The sequence below is a fragment of the Anarhichas minor genome, unplaced genomic scaffold (assembly GCF_050575085.1).
Source record: "Anarhichas minor isolate MPS153535 unplaced genomic scaffold, ASM5057508v1 ptg000004l, whole genome shotgun sequence".
NCBI lineage: Eukaryota > Metazoa > Chordata > Actinopteri > Perciformes > Anarhichadidae > Anarhichas > Anarhichas minor.
In genome coordinates, this window is record NW_027466450.1 from 3,589,638 (window position 1) to 3,606,034 (window position 16,397).

Consider the following 16,397-nt stretch of genomic DNA (forward strand, 5'->3'; position numbering starts at 1 on the left):
GAAGAAGAAACTCGGCTTTTTCAATTAAACATGGCAGCTTCCCTAATAAAGCAGAGTTGTTGAACTTATTGACTATATAAAAACCTACGACACTATTTAGTCTGTCACACTGGTCACGTTTAATTATTGTTGCGACGACAAACCAAAGCGCCTGTGCAGCGGTGAGTAAGTATAACATATATTATAATGTTAAAACAGATGACATGGTTAGCATTACGGTTAGCACGGGGCTAGCGCGCTGCCTACCAGCAAAGCATTTTGTATTGTGATACTCAGCGATAAGGCCTTGTTATTAATGGCTTGTATCTGCAATGCATCTTAGTATTTAATGGGGCACAAATATCAAGCAACTACGTGAATGTGTACGATCAGTATGTTTAGCGCGCTAACCTTTGCTAGCAACGTTATTGTGATCTCGGCGGGTTATAAAACAGCATCAAGTAACTTTCCTGTTTACTGCGGTTATGTGTCACACAGGTCGCAGTTTTTAACAGGATTTTGAAGACCATGACGTCCACATAGTGGGAGAAGCAGAGCAGCATCATGGAGTTCACTTCAGATGAGGAGGGAAGTCAACTCACTCCCAATGTCGTCGATATGACCACCAGTGAACGGGTAAGCTGTCTGCATCCTAATAATGCAGGAGTGAGTTAGATCTGGGGTTATTTGGGGTAATGCGATCTGTAACGATTCAGGCTGAGATCGTTAGAGACTTTGGCATCGGTCCACAAACATCCTCACTGCATTACTTCTATCTGGCTGATGAAGCGTTGGCATGTTTTTCTTGAGGCTGCATACAAAGGACACATTAGCAACACAATGAGTGTCATGGTCGACTCAAAAGTGAATTACCTAAACTTTGTATTCTCAAAATAATGATGTGGAAATGTTGAGTCAGCAACATTGCTAATGAATCAGGTTGCCTTCTCTATGAAGGTGATGTCTGAAGCTGATTAACCTCGTATACTTTCTATGGTCTGCTAGGTTGAACCAAGGACAATAACATGTGTTAAAAGAAACTATTCTCAGTTAATGTCATTTTAATTTCTACTGAATTGTGGCGCTGTTGTTCTAAACAGGGCCCACTATGACACACTGTGGAAAGGGTTGTTTTTTAAGATGATTAATGTAAGTGGAAACTCTGTCCAGTTTATAGTTAATCTCAATAATTAGTGTTTAGTAGAAATGATTGAAAGCAGCTGTTACACTTTACACGTCCACAATATTAGAATCAGTATGGTTTTGGTTAAGGTGCAGCCAGACATCCATTTTCATGTAATGGGACTACACACTGTTGTGTTTTTCATGTTGTGTTTTACCTGTAAAGGCGAAAAGTTCATTCAGTTTGCTTGTCCTGTTCCAGGTGGTGGATCTGCTGAACCAGGCTGCCCTGATACCCACAGATGAAAAGCTAACGGTGCTCAAACAGGTTTGTAGTCTGTTTATTACATTTTTTTTGTATTGTCTTCTTATTCAGTTTGTTGTTAAATTGATTGTTGCTGGTTGTTCTGTTGTACTTTTTGTCAGTGTGTCTTGAACTGCTCTGTTTTCCATGTGCTATATGAGGCAAACCACAGTCCTATGGAGCAGAAAGTCGATGGAGAACAACACTGAATCAATGAACTTTATATATGTTTCAGGTCCAGGAGCTCATCATTAACAAGGATCCCTCTCTTCTTGACAATTTCTTGGATGTAAGTACATCTGTATGCAGCTCCCTTATCTAACTGTTGTTTGACCTGAAGTAAAGCTATTTGAATGCATCAGCTGTATTCAGTATAAAAGGGCACATTGTGCAGTAGACTTATATCGACATTATAACATTTTAATTCATAATTCTTCTTCCATTCATCCTGTAGGAGTTGATCGCCTTTCAGACTGACAAGTCTATCGAAGTGAGAAAATTCGTCATTGGCTTCATAGAGGAAGCATGGTGAGTCATTAGACAGACAAGTCTTCTTCTCGTGGCTCTGAATCACGTTTGTGTTTTGCAGGTATCTCAGTCTTTCTTTTCAATGTTTTTTTTTTTTTTTTTTTCAGTAAAAGAGACAATGAGCTCCTTCTCAGACTGGTCGCCAATCTGAACATGCTGCTGAAGGATGACAGTGTGAACGTGGTGAAGAAAGCCATCCTCACACTCACCCAACTCTACAAAGTTTCACTGCAGGTAAATACATTCTCACTTACACATTTGGGACTGCCGTGATGTAGCCCAAAGAGTAAATGTTGTAGATCTGATGTAGTCTGTTTTTTTTTTCATAGGAATATACAACAAAATCAAGTTACTACTACCGGTATCTGTTGCCTTTTTCAAACCCTTTACTTCTGTCTCTTCCTTGCCAGTGGTTGGTGCGCTCTAAGGTAGTATCAGAGAGGCAGGAGGCATGCTGGGATCTGGTCACACAGATGAAAGGAGATGTCCTGGCCTTACTGGACTCCGAAAATGACGGCGTTCGCACTCACGCCATCAAGTACACAGAGTCGTTAATCATCACTCTGTCGCCGCGGACGTCAGACTCTGACGTTCCCAAGCGACAGGAGAGTGACACCAGCCTGGACAAGGTTCCCAGAGATCACTCGTACATCCGCTACGGTACGTTAGAATCCTGCTCTGTGGACATAAGGTGTTAACATGTTGTTGTTTTTTTTTAACTGATATCTTGATGCTGTTGGAATCAACAGATGTGTTGTGTGAGGAGGGGAAGACTGCACTGGAGAAGCTGCTGAAGTTCATGGTCCATCCGGCCATTACCAGCATTAACCTCACCACAACACTTGGCTCCCTCGCCACTATCGCCCGCCAGAGGCCAATGTTCATGTCAGAGGTGGTGCAGGCATATGAGACGTTGCATGGTAAGTGCTTCTCCGCCACAACACCATTTAAATACAAGTGTTGTGCCAGGTGGATGTTGATTTAAAAAATAACTTTTTTGTTTTGCTTTTGTAGTGCAAATCTTTGTGCTTAATACATCATTATTTGACTGTACGTCATATTATATTAAATGCTATTTTTCATCTTTCCCCCCCCCCGTATACTTGAACCTTTTTAGCAAACCTGCCACCCACTCTGGCCAAGTCTCAGGTCAGCAGCGTGCGAAAGAATCTGAAGCTGCACTTGGTGGCGGTCCTCAAGCATCCCTGCAGCCTGGAGTTCCAGGGTCAGATCGGCACTCTGCTGCTGGACCTGGGAATGCCCCAGAGTGAAATAACCCGCTCTACTCCGGCACCACGTGAGCAGCGCAAAAGGCCTCGCCATGAAGAATACACAGAGGGAAAAAAGGTCAAGATGGGTGAGTAGATGCTAGCAGTCACATACATTTGATTTAATTTATATATATACTTTTTATATATATATATATATATATATATATATATACACACATACATACATACATGCACCAAAAATCTTCAAATCGGGTCAACCAAGCCTGATGGACATGAGCTAATCTTAAAAAAATAAAGTGTTGGACCCAAACACCTGCAGCTTGATTGTAAACGCGAGTATTTTTTTATGTCTGTTCATTTGCATTCAGAGCCGGCCCTGATTGAGGATGACGAGGACAAGGAGGAGCCGGCCCCGCTCTCGGTTCCTAAACCAGCTGCTGTTCCAGTAGCACAGTCTGCCATTGACCTCACAGCTGAGTTCCTGCACCCGCTGCTCTCCCCAGAGAATGTAGCCAACCTGGTGAGCAGCAGCGGCCCCTTTTGTTTTTACCAGTTTTATTTCTCTCCTTTTAAGCCCGACTGTGTGACAGTTCAGCTTATATCTCTGTCTGGTTGTTTAGGTGCTCATCAGCATGGTGTACCTACCTGATGTCATGCCGGCATCCTTCCAGGCCACATACACACCTGTTGAGTCAGCTGGCACTGATGCCCAAATTAAACATCTGGCCAGGTTGATGGCCACGCAGATGAGTGCAGCTGGGATTGGTCCAGGTTAGTGAAAAAGACGTACAGCACAACAAGGTTGTTTTGTTTTGTTTTTTCGCTCTAATTAAAAAAACATGATATCTTAGGACTTGAGCAGTGCAAAGCCAGAGAAGACGATGCAGTGAAGGGCGAAGGCATCGACGAGGACCCTGCTGCTAAAGACCCGTTCATCAAGCGCAAAGTTCCAGCTGTGATGTTGGGACAAGCCATCTCTGTGGTGGGAGGTTACGAAAAAGAAAAGACTCCACCCCCAGAGGCTCCCGTCGTAGTCAAGAGGCTTCCCGAGCCCATCCTTCCTACGGGACAAACCAAGTGAGTTCTGTTTCCAACACAAAGATGGCAGTGAAAGTATCGTACGCCTTTGGTTAAGTCAGACTTATCACCCTGCACGATTTTGTTCTGTCACAGAATGGCGGGGCCAAGTGGGAGAAAAAAAGTGTTCCGCTTGTCCGATGTCGTCCAGCCTTTATCAGACGCCGAGATCGAAAAGTTAACCTCCAAAGCGGTCAGACGCATCCTGCATTCCGAGAAGACGATTGCTCAAAGCGGCATGTCCCACGTAAGTAATCGCCACCTGGTTAATCTCTCGTTTCCTTCGTAACGATTGAGTTGCACAAAACAAGGGCCTGTTTCAGAGCACATAACCACAGCAGATGTGTTTGGCAGGTCAGAGTGAAGCTCCTCTCCAAGCTCGTGACGCAGTTCAAAGGGATGATGAAAGAAGACGTGCTGCAATTTATTCTGGATGACATCAGGACAAGGAGTGACCTGGCCTTTGCGCTCCTCTACCAAGAGTACAACACTTACCTCAGCCACCTGCCGACCGGGCAGCTGGACAGCTACGACCACTGTCTTTACACTCTGCTGTCGGGCCTGCAGGAGAAACCCGAGCAGAGGGATGGGTGAGACAAAAAACTAACTCTAGCTTTTATTTAAAAGGGCAATGTGTAAATCCTTGCCACATCCTAGGTGGCAGCATTTTACCTCCAGCACAGGGTCCCATTGTCAGCCAAAACCGAGTCACATTTTGTTTTCCCCATTCTGTCTCTTCCAGACTTTTCACCAAGCTGGTGCTGGAGGCTCCCATTATAACCGAGTCAGCGCTGGACGTAATCCGACGCTACTGCGAGGACGAGGTACGTGACACGATGAAGCAGCTTTTGCGTGAAGAGCCAGTTCCCTGCATGTCCACTCACCTGTTTGTTGTGACCTTTTTTGTTTCAGTCTCGGGTGTATTTGGGCATGACGACTCTGAAGGAGCTTATTGTCAAGCGGCCCTCGAGGCAGTTTCAGTATCTGCATGTGCTTCTGGATCTCAGCTCACATGAAAAAGAGAAGGTGATGACATATCTTGTGCCAGATCCTATTCACACCCTCTTCTGTGGTGGTCATACATTTCAACGACTGTGTCTTTTATGTTCAGGTGCGGACCACTGCCTTGGCTTTTCTCAAGCGTATGTATGAGAAAGACCATCTCAGGGACTACATTGAGAAGTTTGCCCTGAACTACATGCAGCTTCTGGTCCATCCCAACCCTCCATCTCTGCTCTTTGGGGCTGACAAAGATACAGGTTTGGGATTATGTCAATGCTCTCTTTTTCAGGAACGCCCTGATCACATTCACACAGTTGCACATTCACACCTGGAAGCTTGTACACAAGGACAAAAGCAATAGTTTGAAATGAATTTGCTTTTTTATTGTTTTTTATGTTGTAAATTTGATTACTGTAGGTTATTAAACAAAAGTCACCATGACAGACAGAGGAGGAAGGACATTTCGTGAGATTTTCCAGCCTCAATTTTCCCTGCCAGACAAAAAAATACTAAGTTGCAACTCCCATCTTCTTAGTCCACTACTGTAACATCTGTGTGTGTGTGTGTGTGTGTGTGTGTGTGTGTGTGTGTGTGTGTGTGTGTGTGTGTGTGTGTGTGTGTGTGTGTGTGTGTGTGTGTGTGTGTGTGTGTGTGTGTGTGTGTGTGTGTGTGTGTGTGTGTGTGTGTGTGTGTGTGTGTGTGTGTGTGTGTGTGTGTTTGTTTGTTTGTTTGTTTGTTTGTTTGTTTGTTTGTTTGGACAGAGGTGGCTGCCCCATGGACTGAAGAGACCGTGAGACAGTGTCTGTTCCTCTACCTGTCCCTGCTGCCTCTAAACCACCGACTGGTCCACGAGCTGGCATCAGTCTACACCGAGGCCATCGCTGACATCAAGCGCAGCGTGCTTCGAGCGATAGAGCAGCCTGTAAGTTCACCGTTCACTGTTGGCATGCCCTCACTCTGACATACATGTGTCTTTTGAGGGATGCTCCTTTTTGTCTTCTCTTTGGACTCTCAACAAACAACTGGATGAAAGGAAATACGCTCTCTGAGTTCTTACTAATGATGAGGATTGATTGGTTCTGCAGGTGTAAAGGTCATCTGATAGCTAACCGGTGTGAATGCCTGGAAAGACCAGCATGACAAAGTTAACAGGGCAAAGGCCGGACTATTGGACTACATGTTTATCTATTTCTTCATGTTTTTTTGTCACTTGTTTCATCATAAGAGAAGGTAAACTAGAGCAAACAGAACACGGTGCAGCTTCCTTGCTCTCTTCCAGAACAAAAAAAACCCACAATGAAGTTGAGACAATACACCTGTAGTCTCACACCTGTGATTTAAAGAAACTAAATTACTCAAACATGGACTTAAATCAAGCAATGCTCCTCTTAAGTTGTGCTGTCTTTGAGTGGTATTGACAAGTTTTCACCCTCGTTATAGATCCGTGGAATGGGGATGAACTCTCCTGAGCTGCTGCTCTTGGTTGAAAACTGTCCTAAAGGGGCAGAGACTTTAGTGACCCGCTGTCTGCACATATTGACTGATAAAGGTAAAAAAAAAAAAATCACCAAAAACTGCAGCCTTACATGGGACAACGGCACAATAGAGGAAAGTCCAGGAAGTTGAGTGTTGATGTTTAAAACAAGTCTTCTTTTCCTGCATTCAGTGCCTCCATCTCCAGAGCTGGTGGAGAGGGTGCGAGACCTTTACCACAAACGAGTGCCAGATGTTCGTTTCCTAATTCCAGTCATTAATGGCCTTGAAAAGGTTAGGTTCTGCAACTCATCCCAATAGTCTAGTAATCAGCTTTCGTAATGTAATGTTTAACACACTGCAAACATCATCATCAACACATTCCAATATTCTGAATGTCTCATCGTTCACAAAATCAAACCGCAGATGACGTCAGTGCATCCTGGTTATCTTGCCGCTGCATGATAATCAAAATGATTTCTGTCATTTTTCTTCTCGTATAGAATGAAGTCATCCAGGCTCTCCCCAAGCTGATCAAACTCAACCCGATTGTAGTGAAGGAGGTGTTCAACCGTCTCCTGGGCACTCAGCACAGTAAGAGTCTTCTTTTGACTTTAAGAACCCTGCTCACACTTTCAAACACGTTATCATCAGCTTCTACTTGATTTTAACGTGTCAATAAACAACAACTGCTGTCGTAAAGACAATGTGACCGCACTCAGAGACTCAGAGACCACTACTATTGACAAATTTAGCAACTCATTCAAACCATCGAGGAGAAAAAGCAAGAAATGTATTCGAATATGTTCTGTTGTAATTCATTCCCACGGCTTGGAGGAATCGCGGTCCACAGCTCTTCCAGGGTGTTCTCACTGTTGTGTTGTCTTTCAGGTGAGGGAAGTTCATCCGTGTCCCCTCTCACCCCCGGAGACCTGCTGATTGCCTTACACAACATAGATTCAACCAAATGTGATATGAAGTCCATCATTAAAGGTCAGTGTTGTGTTGATTGATGTGTCTGAACAGCAGCTGGTGCTTCAGTCTGTGGTTCCTCTTATCTTGGCAATGTTGCCCCTGATGTATCGCTTTTATATTGAATACATTTTGCCAGGTTTTAGAATTTGACTGTAGCAAGAACCACCAAATAATTACAATTTATTCAGGTATGCCATTATAGGGACTTTGAAAATAAATGTTTTTTGAGATTTTGTGACTCTTCACTTGAACCCAAATTGCAGGCAGTATAATAGCACAACTGTATAATGGGTTGAGGCCTGTAATATAATTAAAAGCATGCTTGGCCGAGCCCCCGATGACATTCTTCAGGGGTTAATTCATCAGTTCCTGTCGCGTTGTACGACAGCTGACAATGAAAATGTTCTGCGCCTGTACTACAGCCACCAACCTGTGCTTTGGGGAGAAAAACGTGTACACGTCGGAGGTTTTGGCGGTGGTGATGCAACAGCTGATGGAGCAGAGTCCCCTCCCCATCCTGCTCATGCGTACCGTCATCCAGTCCCTCACCATGTATCCGCGACTGGGAGGCTTCGTCATGAACATCCTGTCCCGCCTCATCGTCAAGCAGGTCGGCACCAAACTCCAGCCAAATATTCAGGCTTTCTTCAGTCATTGATGTCCTGGATTTTTTTTTTTATCTTTTCCTATATCTCTCTATTAACTTGTCAAATATGTTTTTTTCCTGTAGGTGTGGAAGTATCCCAAGGTGTGGGAGGGATTTGTGAAGTGCTGCCAGAGGACGAAGCCTCAGTCGTACAGCGTGCTGCTACAGCTGCCGCCCGCACAGCTGACGAGCGTGTTTGAACGCTGCCCGGAGATGAGAGAGCCTCTTCTGCAGCATGTCCTCTCCTTCACACCTCATCAGGTAAGAGCTCTTTCCACTCACTTAACACTGAGCCTCATTAGCAAATACGTTGTAAAAAACGGAATTCTACATCTCTTGGGATTTCTTCATGTACTCTGTTCTTCTGTGCAACAGCAAGCTCACATACCTGCCTCCATCATGTCGGTCCTGGAAGTGCATAAACAGCCAGAACCAAAACCTGTGGAGCCTGTCGTGGAGAAAGAGGTAACTGATGAGGATATGAATATAATTCATAAGGCCTCTTTCCAATATTGCTGGTCATTTCGCCAATTCTTACCTAATGTGTCCATGTAGAAAATCATTGTAAAAATCGAACGATCTCATTATTATTCACAAGTTGTTGTCGTATCCTTCTTTCTCTTATCACACAGATGGAACCAGTTCCTGCCCCAGTTGAAGAAGAGGCTCCCACTGTGACACTGGAAAGGTCAGAGACGCCAGAGCAGCAACAACCAGCTGTCACGAAAGATGAGGAAGAACCAATGGAGCAAGAAGAGCCCGCCCCAGTGATACAGGAGGAAACTGTTGATACTGTTTCCCAGGCAAGTTACAATGTCATTTTTCTCCTCTTTTTACATGTTTGGAATTGTATGAAGTAGACCAAATTAGACCTTTCCGTCTGTAGTTGCATGTTAAATGTGTATGGCTCAGTGGCAATTAAACATCTGAAAGCCTACACGGCCTAGTAGAGACACAAACAGGATAAATACATATGGTTGAATGCCTTTAAGCCTGAAAAGTAACAAGATATTTGATTTACGTGCACCGTAATCAACAAAACGCTACTCTATGCGGCCCCAAATTATCAATGAACTTGATTGTATCATAAAAAATGTGTTTTTTACAATCCACGATTGAATAAAATAGTTTTGGCCTGTAATCAGATTTTTGATTCTCTTCAGGAGGAGTTGACAAGAGCGGAAGAGACACAATCGCCTCAACCAGAGCCAGTTGAGGAACCGATGGAGGATTCTCAGCCTGAACCCTCAGACCTCCAGGAGCCTGTGAAAGATGTTGAAGCTGACGTCACAGAACCCGAGGCTGGAAGCGGCAGCGAAGATGTAGAATGACTGCTGAAAATATATGCACTATACACAATTCTCTCCTTTTGCAAACATCCCACAGATTTTTAGAATGTCTTGTCAAGAAAATGCTCTTTATTCTTTTTGTATTTGTAGAAAACAGATTTTGAGGAGGGGGGGGGGGGGTGATCAGGAATAACTGTGTATGAATTCCATATGCATCTATGTGATGACTTGGAAAATAAATCAATGAAATGCTGTTTACTGTCTGCTTAAATTATGTTTACTCCATTACTTCCCTATAGTTCAGCATGAATATGTTAATTATTACATTTCATTGTCTTTGTGTCACGTTGAGTATCAAATAACACAGAATATCCTCACATTTTGATACTGCTGGATTAATATTTGTGTTCTTCCATAATACTCGTGCTAACAGGCCTGACAACGTTTTTAATGATATTTAGATATTGTTTGACCACTGGCCCCTGTGGTTAATCGAAACATGTTTTTCCTGTGAAATTTCCGGGAAAAAGGCTACATTTTATTTTGGAAATTGCAACCGGAAGTGCTTTAAAATATATGTCTCGCGTAGCCAGACTTGATTATCGCGAGAGATGAGTCCGCTCTGTGGCTGTGTCCTTAAATATTTTTTCAGCATTCTCTCCACTGGCTGCTACTAAGTAACCGACCAGGTAACATTGAGTAACTTGAGTGTCGGTTCTTCCGGTTCAGACTATAAATGAAAGCTGTGATTCTCGCCGCCGGCTACGGAACCAGGCTCCAGAGGGATGTGGTGGCCGACAGCAGCGGGAGGTTCGCTCACCTGGTCGGGACTGCCAAGCCGCTGCTGCCGGTGGGAGGGTGTGCCTTGATCTCCCACTGGGTCCATGCTCTGACCTCCTCTGACTGTGTGGACTGCATCTATGTTGTTGTAAGTAGCAGAGTGAGTCACCAACATATTGGTGGAGAGCAACTATGTGCGTTTACAGGAACTGTTCTTTAGTACAGGAACTGTTCTTAAGTGCATGTACTTTTAATTTTGTGCAACTTTATAGCCATCTTGTATTCCAATAACATTTAACTCCACAGACTACATTCATCTAACAGTTTCCAAAAACTTTGCATAGTTGAGTTTACAGACAAAACAAGATTATAAGATCTGATGCATTGTTAAAAATAATCTACCCAACAGTGTATAAAGTAGTTTAAATTAGCCTTATCCTATGTTAATGCACCAATAACAATAATCCAATAATATGTAATGACTCTAAAAGGAGCAATGTTGCATAATGAGTACTTTTTCATTTATTATTACTATTTGTTATTACATGTTGCTTAATCATACCAATGTGTTTGATAAACCAAAACAGACTGTTTGCATTGTGGACCAGGGCTGATGTCCATCCCTAGTATACAAGTCTATGAGCTGAGAATGAATGAGCCGCTCTGTTACTTAATCCCCCCCCCCCCCCCCTCCTCTCTCTCTCCACAGACTAACGCTGTTTACCTTGCTGCTTTTGAAGAGTGGGCGTCACGTTTCACAAATGTCAAGATTCTCAGCGATCAGACGAGAAGCAATGATGTAAACACATGTTTTCACCATCATAACGTATTGTTGACATGTTTTGGCCCTTAGACAGCAGACTTTTTTTTTTATACCTCTCATCTAAGCTCCTCATCTCTTACTCCACCAGGGGCGTCTTGGTGCTGTAGCCTGCCTGCAACTTGCAGTAAAGCACTTCGACATAGAAGACCATGTCCTCGTAATTGGGGGGTGAGTGCACTCAGTTAACATCAACACTACTCTGCTGAGTTCTTGTGCAAAAATTCATGTCCAGATTCTGCCAAACGCACACAACTCCCTTTTTCCATCCATTGCAGTGACACCCTGTTCAAAGAGGATTTTAGCCTCAGGGGAGTAAACGAGAGGTTTTCTGACCTCCAAGCAAAGTGTGAGGACAGCTGTCTGGTGCTCTCGTACCAGTGCAGAGAGCAGGGTGAGTGGAAGAAGTTAGGCTTTAATGAGCACAACCGTGTAGAAGCTTGTCAAGCAAGGGAGTGCGTCTCATCCTAAAACATGGCTGGGCCTCGTGCTCACAGTTGGTTCTATATTTCTGTACAGAAACTCGTAAATACGGGATATTGGAAGTAGACGGCGATCTCCGCGTCCTCTGTATGAAGGAGAAACCTCTTCCTTCTGAGACGAAGTCGAGGAGAGCAGTAAGTTCTGTAGGACTGCCCAATGCGATGACTATCTAATAGATATGTTGTTTTCTGTATTCACACAGTTGGTGGTTACTGGTATTTTTATATGACACCCAACATGTACAGTATACATCTACACTGCATATCTTTGGAGCTAATAACTTTAGCATTTGTTTTCCAGTGTCCATGTTTCTATGTGTTTTCAAAGAAAAGCATTCCTCTGTTGGACACCTTTCTGGAGGAAAAGAAGGTACATTTAATAATTTAATAATCAAAAGTACGACGTGTGATGTGATTTAAGAGTAAATTGTTTTATTTTTATTTGACTACTCAACTCTTTGTGTCCATAGGAGGCTCCTATTGAGGAGAAAGATGCTCCGGGGAACTTTGTGTCTTGGCTCATTGCGAGGTAATGTCTGCTGGGATCAGCAACGTAATCCAAATCAATTTGTAATCCTGCTTTGTGGCGACCAGCTGGTCCTCTTTTTCTTTTCCATACATGTAAAATGATGTACTCAGCTAAAACTAATACTTTAAAAATCAATTTGTCAGTGTATTTCTCAATAAACTTTGTTGTTTCTTTTTTTTTTCCACTTTCAGAGAGCCAGTATACATTCATCCGATTTCGGGGCGTTTTGATGTTGGAAACTTGCCGTCCTATATTGAATGCGACCTTTACTTCAGAGAGAAACATCTAGATGTTGGGTCTTACATGGTGTAGAGGAATGAACAAAAACACCATATTTATTATGCAGTGTTAAAAAAATGATCCAAGACCAGCACGAAATAAATCAAATGGCCAAATTCAAGAATTGTAACTGTAAATAAGCCTTTAAATATGAATTGTAAGTGATTTTATAATGAATAGTTTCCATTAAAACGATTTTTACATTCAAACCCACGCTTCGTCTACTCAGTGAGGAGTCTTGTGCATTGGTCAGAGGCCTTTTCGTGGTGGGCCTCCATCTTTGCGATGCGGGAGCCAAACTGCATGGCTCTCTTGGGCAGGACGGCTGATTGGCCGAGGCCCAGCTGCTTCGCCGTCAGTCTCAGGAGGAGTTTCTCGCCGAGGCCTCGAGGAAGTGACAGGTCGGCCTTTTCCCACACGGGCAGAGAATTCAAGTGGCTCACCACGTCCTCGTCCAAGTAGGGAAACCTGAAGACCGTTAGAAGAGTCAGTTACTCTGCCCTGAACAATAGACGCCAATGGGATTTCTTCAAACATGGCAACTTTACGCCTTTTACCCTGCTGCACAGCCACAAACACTACTTCCTCTGTTCCATTAGGCTAAAGTCTAGAAGCCTGTCTCACACCTATTTAAAATGATCAGAGTGTGGGTTAAGGACAATTTTTCTGCTTTGTCCTGCTTCTTACTCCACCTGAAGTAATAAGTCTCCTTAAATCAGAAAACAGCTTGCCATAAATAAAGTCGTAAATAAAAGGAATGATGGCTGAATTCCATTCGGCTGCTTCAGTTTCAGGGTCCTGGTATGATTCATGCTGGTTTGCTGGGACACTTATGTAGAACGTAGCCCTCGTTAATGTTATTAGTGACACCTGCGCTTTCCCTCCAATGATAAGACAAACTGTCTGCTGTGAAAAAGGACTATTACAACCTTGTACCACACATTTTGACTCTGGTAACGTACACAACATGGGGGGGGGGGTACTTGAAGCGGACACCACGCTTACCGAGCCTCTTTCCCATGGTCCCCGATCACTCGGTCATCTCTGCCCAAATTCCTGGACGGGATCCTGTCCAGCTCCATTTCCAGTTCCTGGATCAGCCCCTCGTGTCCAGACATTGTAAATCGGACTCTGTGTCTGGAGTAACCCGCTAGCTGCTCATCCGCGCCGATTCCCGTCAAAACGACCTGCGGTCATGAAACAGTAACACAGAGAAGCAGGTCAGTGTGGCGGTTGAGGAGTGGGAAACACATCTCGACTCGACTAAAGACATTTTTAGTTGAGTTAAGATACGTCGACTAATCGATTAATTGATAGAGCTCAGAAGCTTTAACGTCTGACTTTTGCACCTCACCTTTGCTGATGAGGTGAAGGGCCTCTGGTCACCGTCCTCCATGATGAGCCCGGTTCCTCTTGCTGCGAACCACACAGCGCATCCAATGCTGTCATCCAGCACCGTGTCCAGCGGATGCACCAAGTGGCAAATGCGCTCCTGGCGGATCTTCTGCAGCTCCTCCTTCGTTACGTTGATTTCCACAAAATTCCATCTTCTTTCCGGATTCAAGTCTTGCAATTCCTTGAGGCCGGCTTTCCCAGTGATTCTGTCTGGAACGTCAAAGGGGCCGGATGTTTGGGGGTCGGCTCCATCGCTCTGAGAATCCGTGGGCTTATTTTTGTGCTTTCCGGATTTCTTCGCAGACTCTTTCTGCTTCTTTGGCACCTGTAGTTTAAACGCTACGTTCAGAAGGTCTATTGGTTGATGGGCGGGTATGTGACGGTCAGCTAAGGCAGCCAGGATCATAGAATCGATCCCTCCCGAAAAGAGTATGGCGACACCAGCAAGTTCATTAGAAGGAGGGGAATTGTCTTGTGCCTCGAACGGCAGAGACTGAACACGACGCCTTACGGCCTCGCTGAGAACACCGATGAGACGGTTCACCGCGTCGTTTTTCTCTTGGCTTGCAAGCAGCCGCTCCAGATGCTCAACATGCGAATGTGAGTTTGGATGAATTTCTTCTTCATTTAACGACTTCGGGATGGATGTATTGAGAGGGCGCACGGGCGAGGCGAGTGCGAGGCCCGACTGGTTCATCACAGCAGTGCAGCCGCTGGGCACGGACTCCAATACAGTTGGACTGCAGCTCGAGACAAGACCGCTTCCCCCGCGAGCCCAGGGATAAAGCTCGAACGTCACAGAGCCGGCTTGTGTCACTGCCTTCAGGTCAATCCTGTACACACCAGCTGCTGGGACTTCCCGCCAGGCAGATTGAGCAGGTCCAGGTCCAGATTGGCGGGCTGCCACAGAAGTCAGAGTCAAGGCGTTGACCTCGGCGTCGAATTTCCACAGCAAACTCCGCCTTCCAAGGAAGTCTCTGCCAAACCAGAGGTAGTCTCCAGCCTTTTGGTAGTACACGAACCCCCACGGTCCCCGTACGGCGGACAAGACGGACAGGATCTCTGAAGGGCCGTCACAGGACGATAGCCGCTCAGAGACAACCGCGGTGTCATTTTCCTCCGGCATCACCGGGAGACCGCCGAAAATCTCCCCATTCCACAGCAGAACATTGCCGGTGTCGTCTCGAACGGGCTGAGGGGTGAGAAGCCCTCTCAAGTGGAGAACGTGGGCAGAGAACAAACACTGGTAGCAGGGATCTGTGCCTCCGACTGTGAGATCCTGGCTCAAGTCGGGCCCTCTTCTCCTCAAATGTTCATGAAGCGTTTTGTCCCACACACACTGAGTGGGCGACAGACTCAGCAGACAGAAGATGCCGCACATTGTTGTGATGAAGGTCAGTCTTACATATCCTGCAGGTCCTTTTTCATGTTATCGAGTTCCTCTGGGGAAAGAAAATATCATCGGTTGATATGATGCTTTATGAGCAGATTTTCAGTGAGATAGACACGTACCAGCTAGTTTATCTATTCAAATTATATTCAATTTACTGCTATCAACTTACTTTTACATGAACCCAGTGTCTGACTTCTGTCTGCTAGGAAGAAGATGTTACTGTTCCTCTGCTGGATGTAGACTTTCTGTATAAACATATACAAAATGTACATTAATACACAGAAATGTACACGTTCCTGAGAAAAGAATTTCAAAGAACATGGCGTCCTTGAAATTGCGTCCAACAACACAGGAACAAAAGTTGAACTAAGAAAGTTCCACAGTTTGCAAGGCATATAATCACATATAAATAAATAAATGTGTAATTTCCAGGTATTAGTTGGCTCCACTCACCCTGTTCTTCTTCAGATTGGAGAGCTCGTCCAGAACAACCTTCTGCTCCTTTATCTGTAAATGATCAACACGAACTATTTCACTGACCTGATGAAATGTAAACTCTGTAGTGTAATGTAAACCTGTATTAACGTGTAACTTAGGAGTCAACACTGCAGCTCAGCATTGATATCGTGCTAACGTTACATGTTTACCAGCTGGTGTTTGTGGCTAACTTTACCTTTTTGTTCAATTCCTCCTTAAGAGCCGACGGTCCTTCAAAAGCATCTTCGTTGTCGCGAACTTTCGAAGACATGTTGGTTAAGTTGTTGTGTATGAATGTAGTTGAAGCTGGCTAACTTCAGTGTAAACATGCTCTGCAGCTTTGACAGCTCTTCCGGGTGCGGTGGTTTGTCCAGTTGTGACTGCACCGCCCCCTAGAGGTGGGCGGATGATACATTATATATTATTTGTTTCTCATTTTTTAGAGATTCTAGATGTAAAACTATTCCCATTTACCCCGGATTACATACTAAAAAGAGCACAAGCCACCACATTACAGCTAATTAATGCACAATTGAAATGCAAACTAAACGATACATATGACAGATAGGGCGTCTTGTTTTATACAGTCCCACTCCTCACCAGAGTTCACATGTC

The 16,397-nt window shown here is 44.4% G+C and overlaps 4 protein-coding genes across 6 annotated transcripts; 2 read left to right on the forward strand and 2 right to left on the reverse strand.

The window, feature by feature from the left end:
• Nucleotides 1-9,880, forward strand: sympk (symplekin). 3 transcript variants are annotated; one of them, XM_076106666.1, is made up of 27 exons: nucleotides 1-161; nucleotides 478-615; nucleotides 1,364-1,429; nucleotides 1,641-1,694; nucleotides 1,860-1,933; nucleotides 2,041-2,167; nucleotides 2,344-2,593; nucleotides 2,683-2,853; nucleotides 3,051-3,290; nucleotides 3,534-3,685; nucleotides 3,786-3,936; nucleotides 4,017-4,242; nucleotides 4,339-4,489; nucleotides 4,597-4,832; nucleotides 4,985-5,066; nucleotides 5,155-5,268; nucleotides 5,354-5,501; nucleotides 6,006-6,166; nucleotides 6,685-6,793; nucleotides 6,911-7,011; nucleotides 7,221-7,311; nucleotides 7,609-7,710; nucleotides 8,115-8,302; nucleotides 8,423-8,599; nucleotides 8,714-8,803; nucleotides 8,971-9,141; nucleotides 9,505-9,880. In XM_076106666.1, the coding sequence occupies exons 2-27, from the start codon at nucleotides 544-546 to the stop codon at nucleotides 9,667-9,669; spliced, it is 3,669 nt and encodes a 1,222-aa protein (XP_075962781.1). In that variant the 5' UTR covers nucleotides 1-161; nucleotides 478-543; the 3' UTR covers nucleotides 9,670-9,880. The 3 variants fall into 3 exon arrangements, with proteins under 3 accessions (XP_075962781.1, XP_075962765.1, XP_075962773.1); XM_076106650.1 differs by having other exon boundaries at nucleotides 4-161; nucleotides 9,502-9,880; XM_076106658.1 differs by having other exon boundaries at nucleotides 8-165; nucleotides 9,502-9,880.
• A 355-nt stretch (nucleotides 9,881-10,235) lies between these two features.
• On the forward strand, nucleotides 10,236-12,726 carry LOC142965643 (glucose-1-phosphate adenylyltransferase). Its single transcript, XM_076106686.1, has 8 exons — nucleotides 10,236-10,555; nucleotides 11,117-11,206; nucleotides 11,319-11,398; nucleotides 11,506-11,621; nucleotides 11,747-11,844; nucleotides 12,011-12,079; nucleotides 12,180-12,238; nucleotides 12,430-12,726. The coding sequence occupies exons 1-8, from the start codon at nucleotides 10,364-10,366 to the stop codon at nucleotides 12,548-12,550; spliced, it is 825 nt and encodes a 274-aa protein (XP_075962801.1). The 5' UTR covers nucleotides 10,236-10,363; the 3' UTR covers nucleotides 12,551-12,726.
• On the reverse strand, nucleotides 12,125-15,293 carry asnsd1 (asparagine synthetase domain containing 1). The gene is made up of 3 exons (XM_076106678.1): nucleotides 13,872-15,293; nucleotides 13,523-13,704; nucleotides 12,125-12,985 (listed from the first exon to the last, which is right to left on the reverse strand). The coding sequence occupies exons 1-3, from the start codon at nucleotides 15,291-15,293 to the stop codon at nucleotides 12,739-12,741; spliced, it is 1,851 nt and encodes a 616-aa protein (XP_075962793.1). The 3' UTR covers nucleotides 12,125-12,738.
• asdurf (ASNSD1 upstream open reading frame) lies at nucleotides 15,217-16,138 on the reverse strand. Its single transcript, XM_076106697.1, has 4 exons — nucleotides 15,979-16,138; nucleotides 15,759-15,812; nucleotides 15,475-15,550; nucleotides 15,217-15,354 (listed from the first exon to the last, which is right to left on the reverse strand). The coding sequence occupies exons 1-4, from the start codon at nucleotides 16,051-16,053 to the stop codon at nucleotides 15,314-15,316; spliced, it is 246 nt and encodes an 81-aa protein (XP_075962812.1). The 5' UTR covers nucleotides 16,054-16,138; the 3' UTR covers nucleotides 15,217-15,313.
• Nucleotides 16,139-16,397: the final 259 nt, after the last annotated feature.

Bases quoted from the DNA above. Each gene is read 5' to 3' on its own strand.
- asdurf (XM_076106697.1), bottom strand. From the start codon at position 16,053: ATGTCTTCGAAAGTTCGCGACAACGAAGATGCTTTTGAAGGACCGTCG. The intron at 15,813-15,978 runs GTAAAGTTAGCC...GATCATTTACAG, and splicing joins AGGAGGAATTGAACAAAAAG to ATAAAGGAGCAGAAGGTTGT. The intron at 15,355-15,474 runs GTAAGTTGATAG...TTCTTTCCCCAG, and splicing joins GACACTGGGTTCATGTAAAA to AGGAACTCGATAACATGAAA.
- LOC142965643 (XM_076106686.1), top strand. From the start codon at position 10,364: ATGAAAGCTGTGATTCTCGCCGCCGGCTACGGAACCAGGCTCCAGAGG. The intron at 11,622-11,746 runs GTGAGTGGAAGA...ATTTCTGTACAG, and splicing joins GTACCAGTGCAGAGAGCAGG to AAACTCGTAAATACGGGATA. The intron at 12,239-12,429 runs GTAATGTCTGCT...TTCCACTTTCAG, and splicing joins GTGTCTTGGCTCATTGCGAG to AGAGCCAGTATACATTCATC.
- asnsd1 (XM_076106678.1), bottom strand. From the start codon at position 15,293: ATGTGCGGCATCTTCTGTCTGCTGAGTCTGTCGCCCACTCAGTGTGTG. The intron at 13,705-13,871 runs GTGAGGTGCAAA...TCATGACCGCAG, and splicing joins CCTTCACCTCATCAGCAAAG to GTCGTTTTGACGGGAATCGG. The intron at 12,986-13,522 runs GTAAGCGTGGTG...AACGGTCTTCAG, and splicing joins GACCATGGGAAAGAGGCTCG to GTTTCCCTACTTGGACGAGG.
- sympk (XM_076106650.1), top strand. From the start codon at position 544: ATGGAGTTCACTTCAGATGAGGAGGGAAGTCAACTCACTCCCAATGTC. The intron at 2,854-3,050 runs GTAAGTGCTTCT...GAACCTTTTTAG, and splicing joins GGCATATGAGACGTTGCATG to CAAACCTGCCACCCACTCTG. The intron at 8,303-8,422 runs GTCGGCACCAAA...TTTTTCCTGTAG, and splicing joins CCCGCCTCATCGTCAAGCAG to GTGTGGAAGTATCCCAAGGT.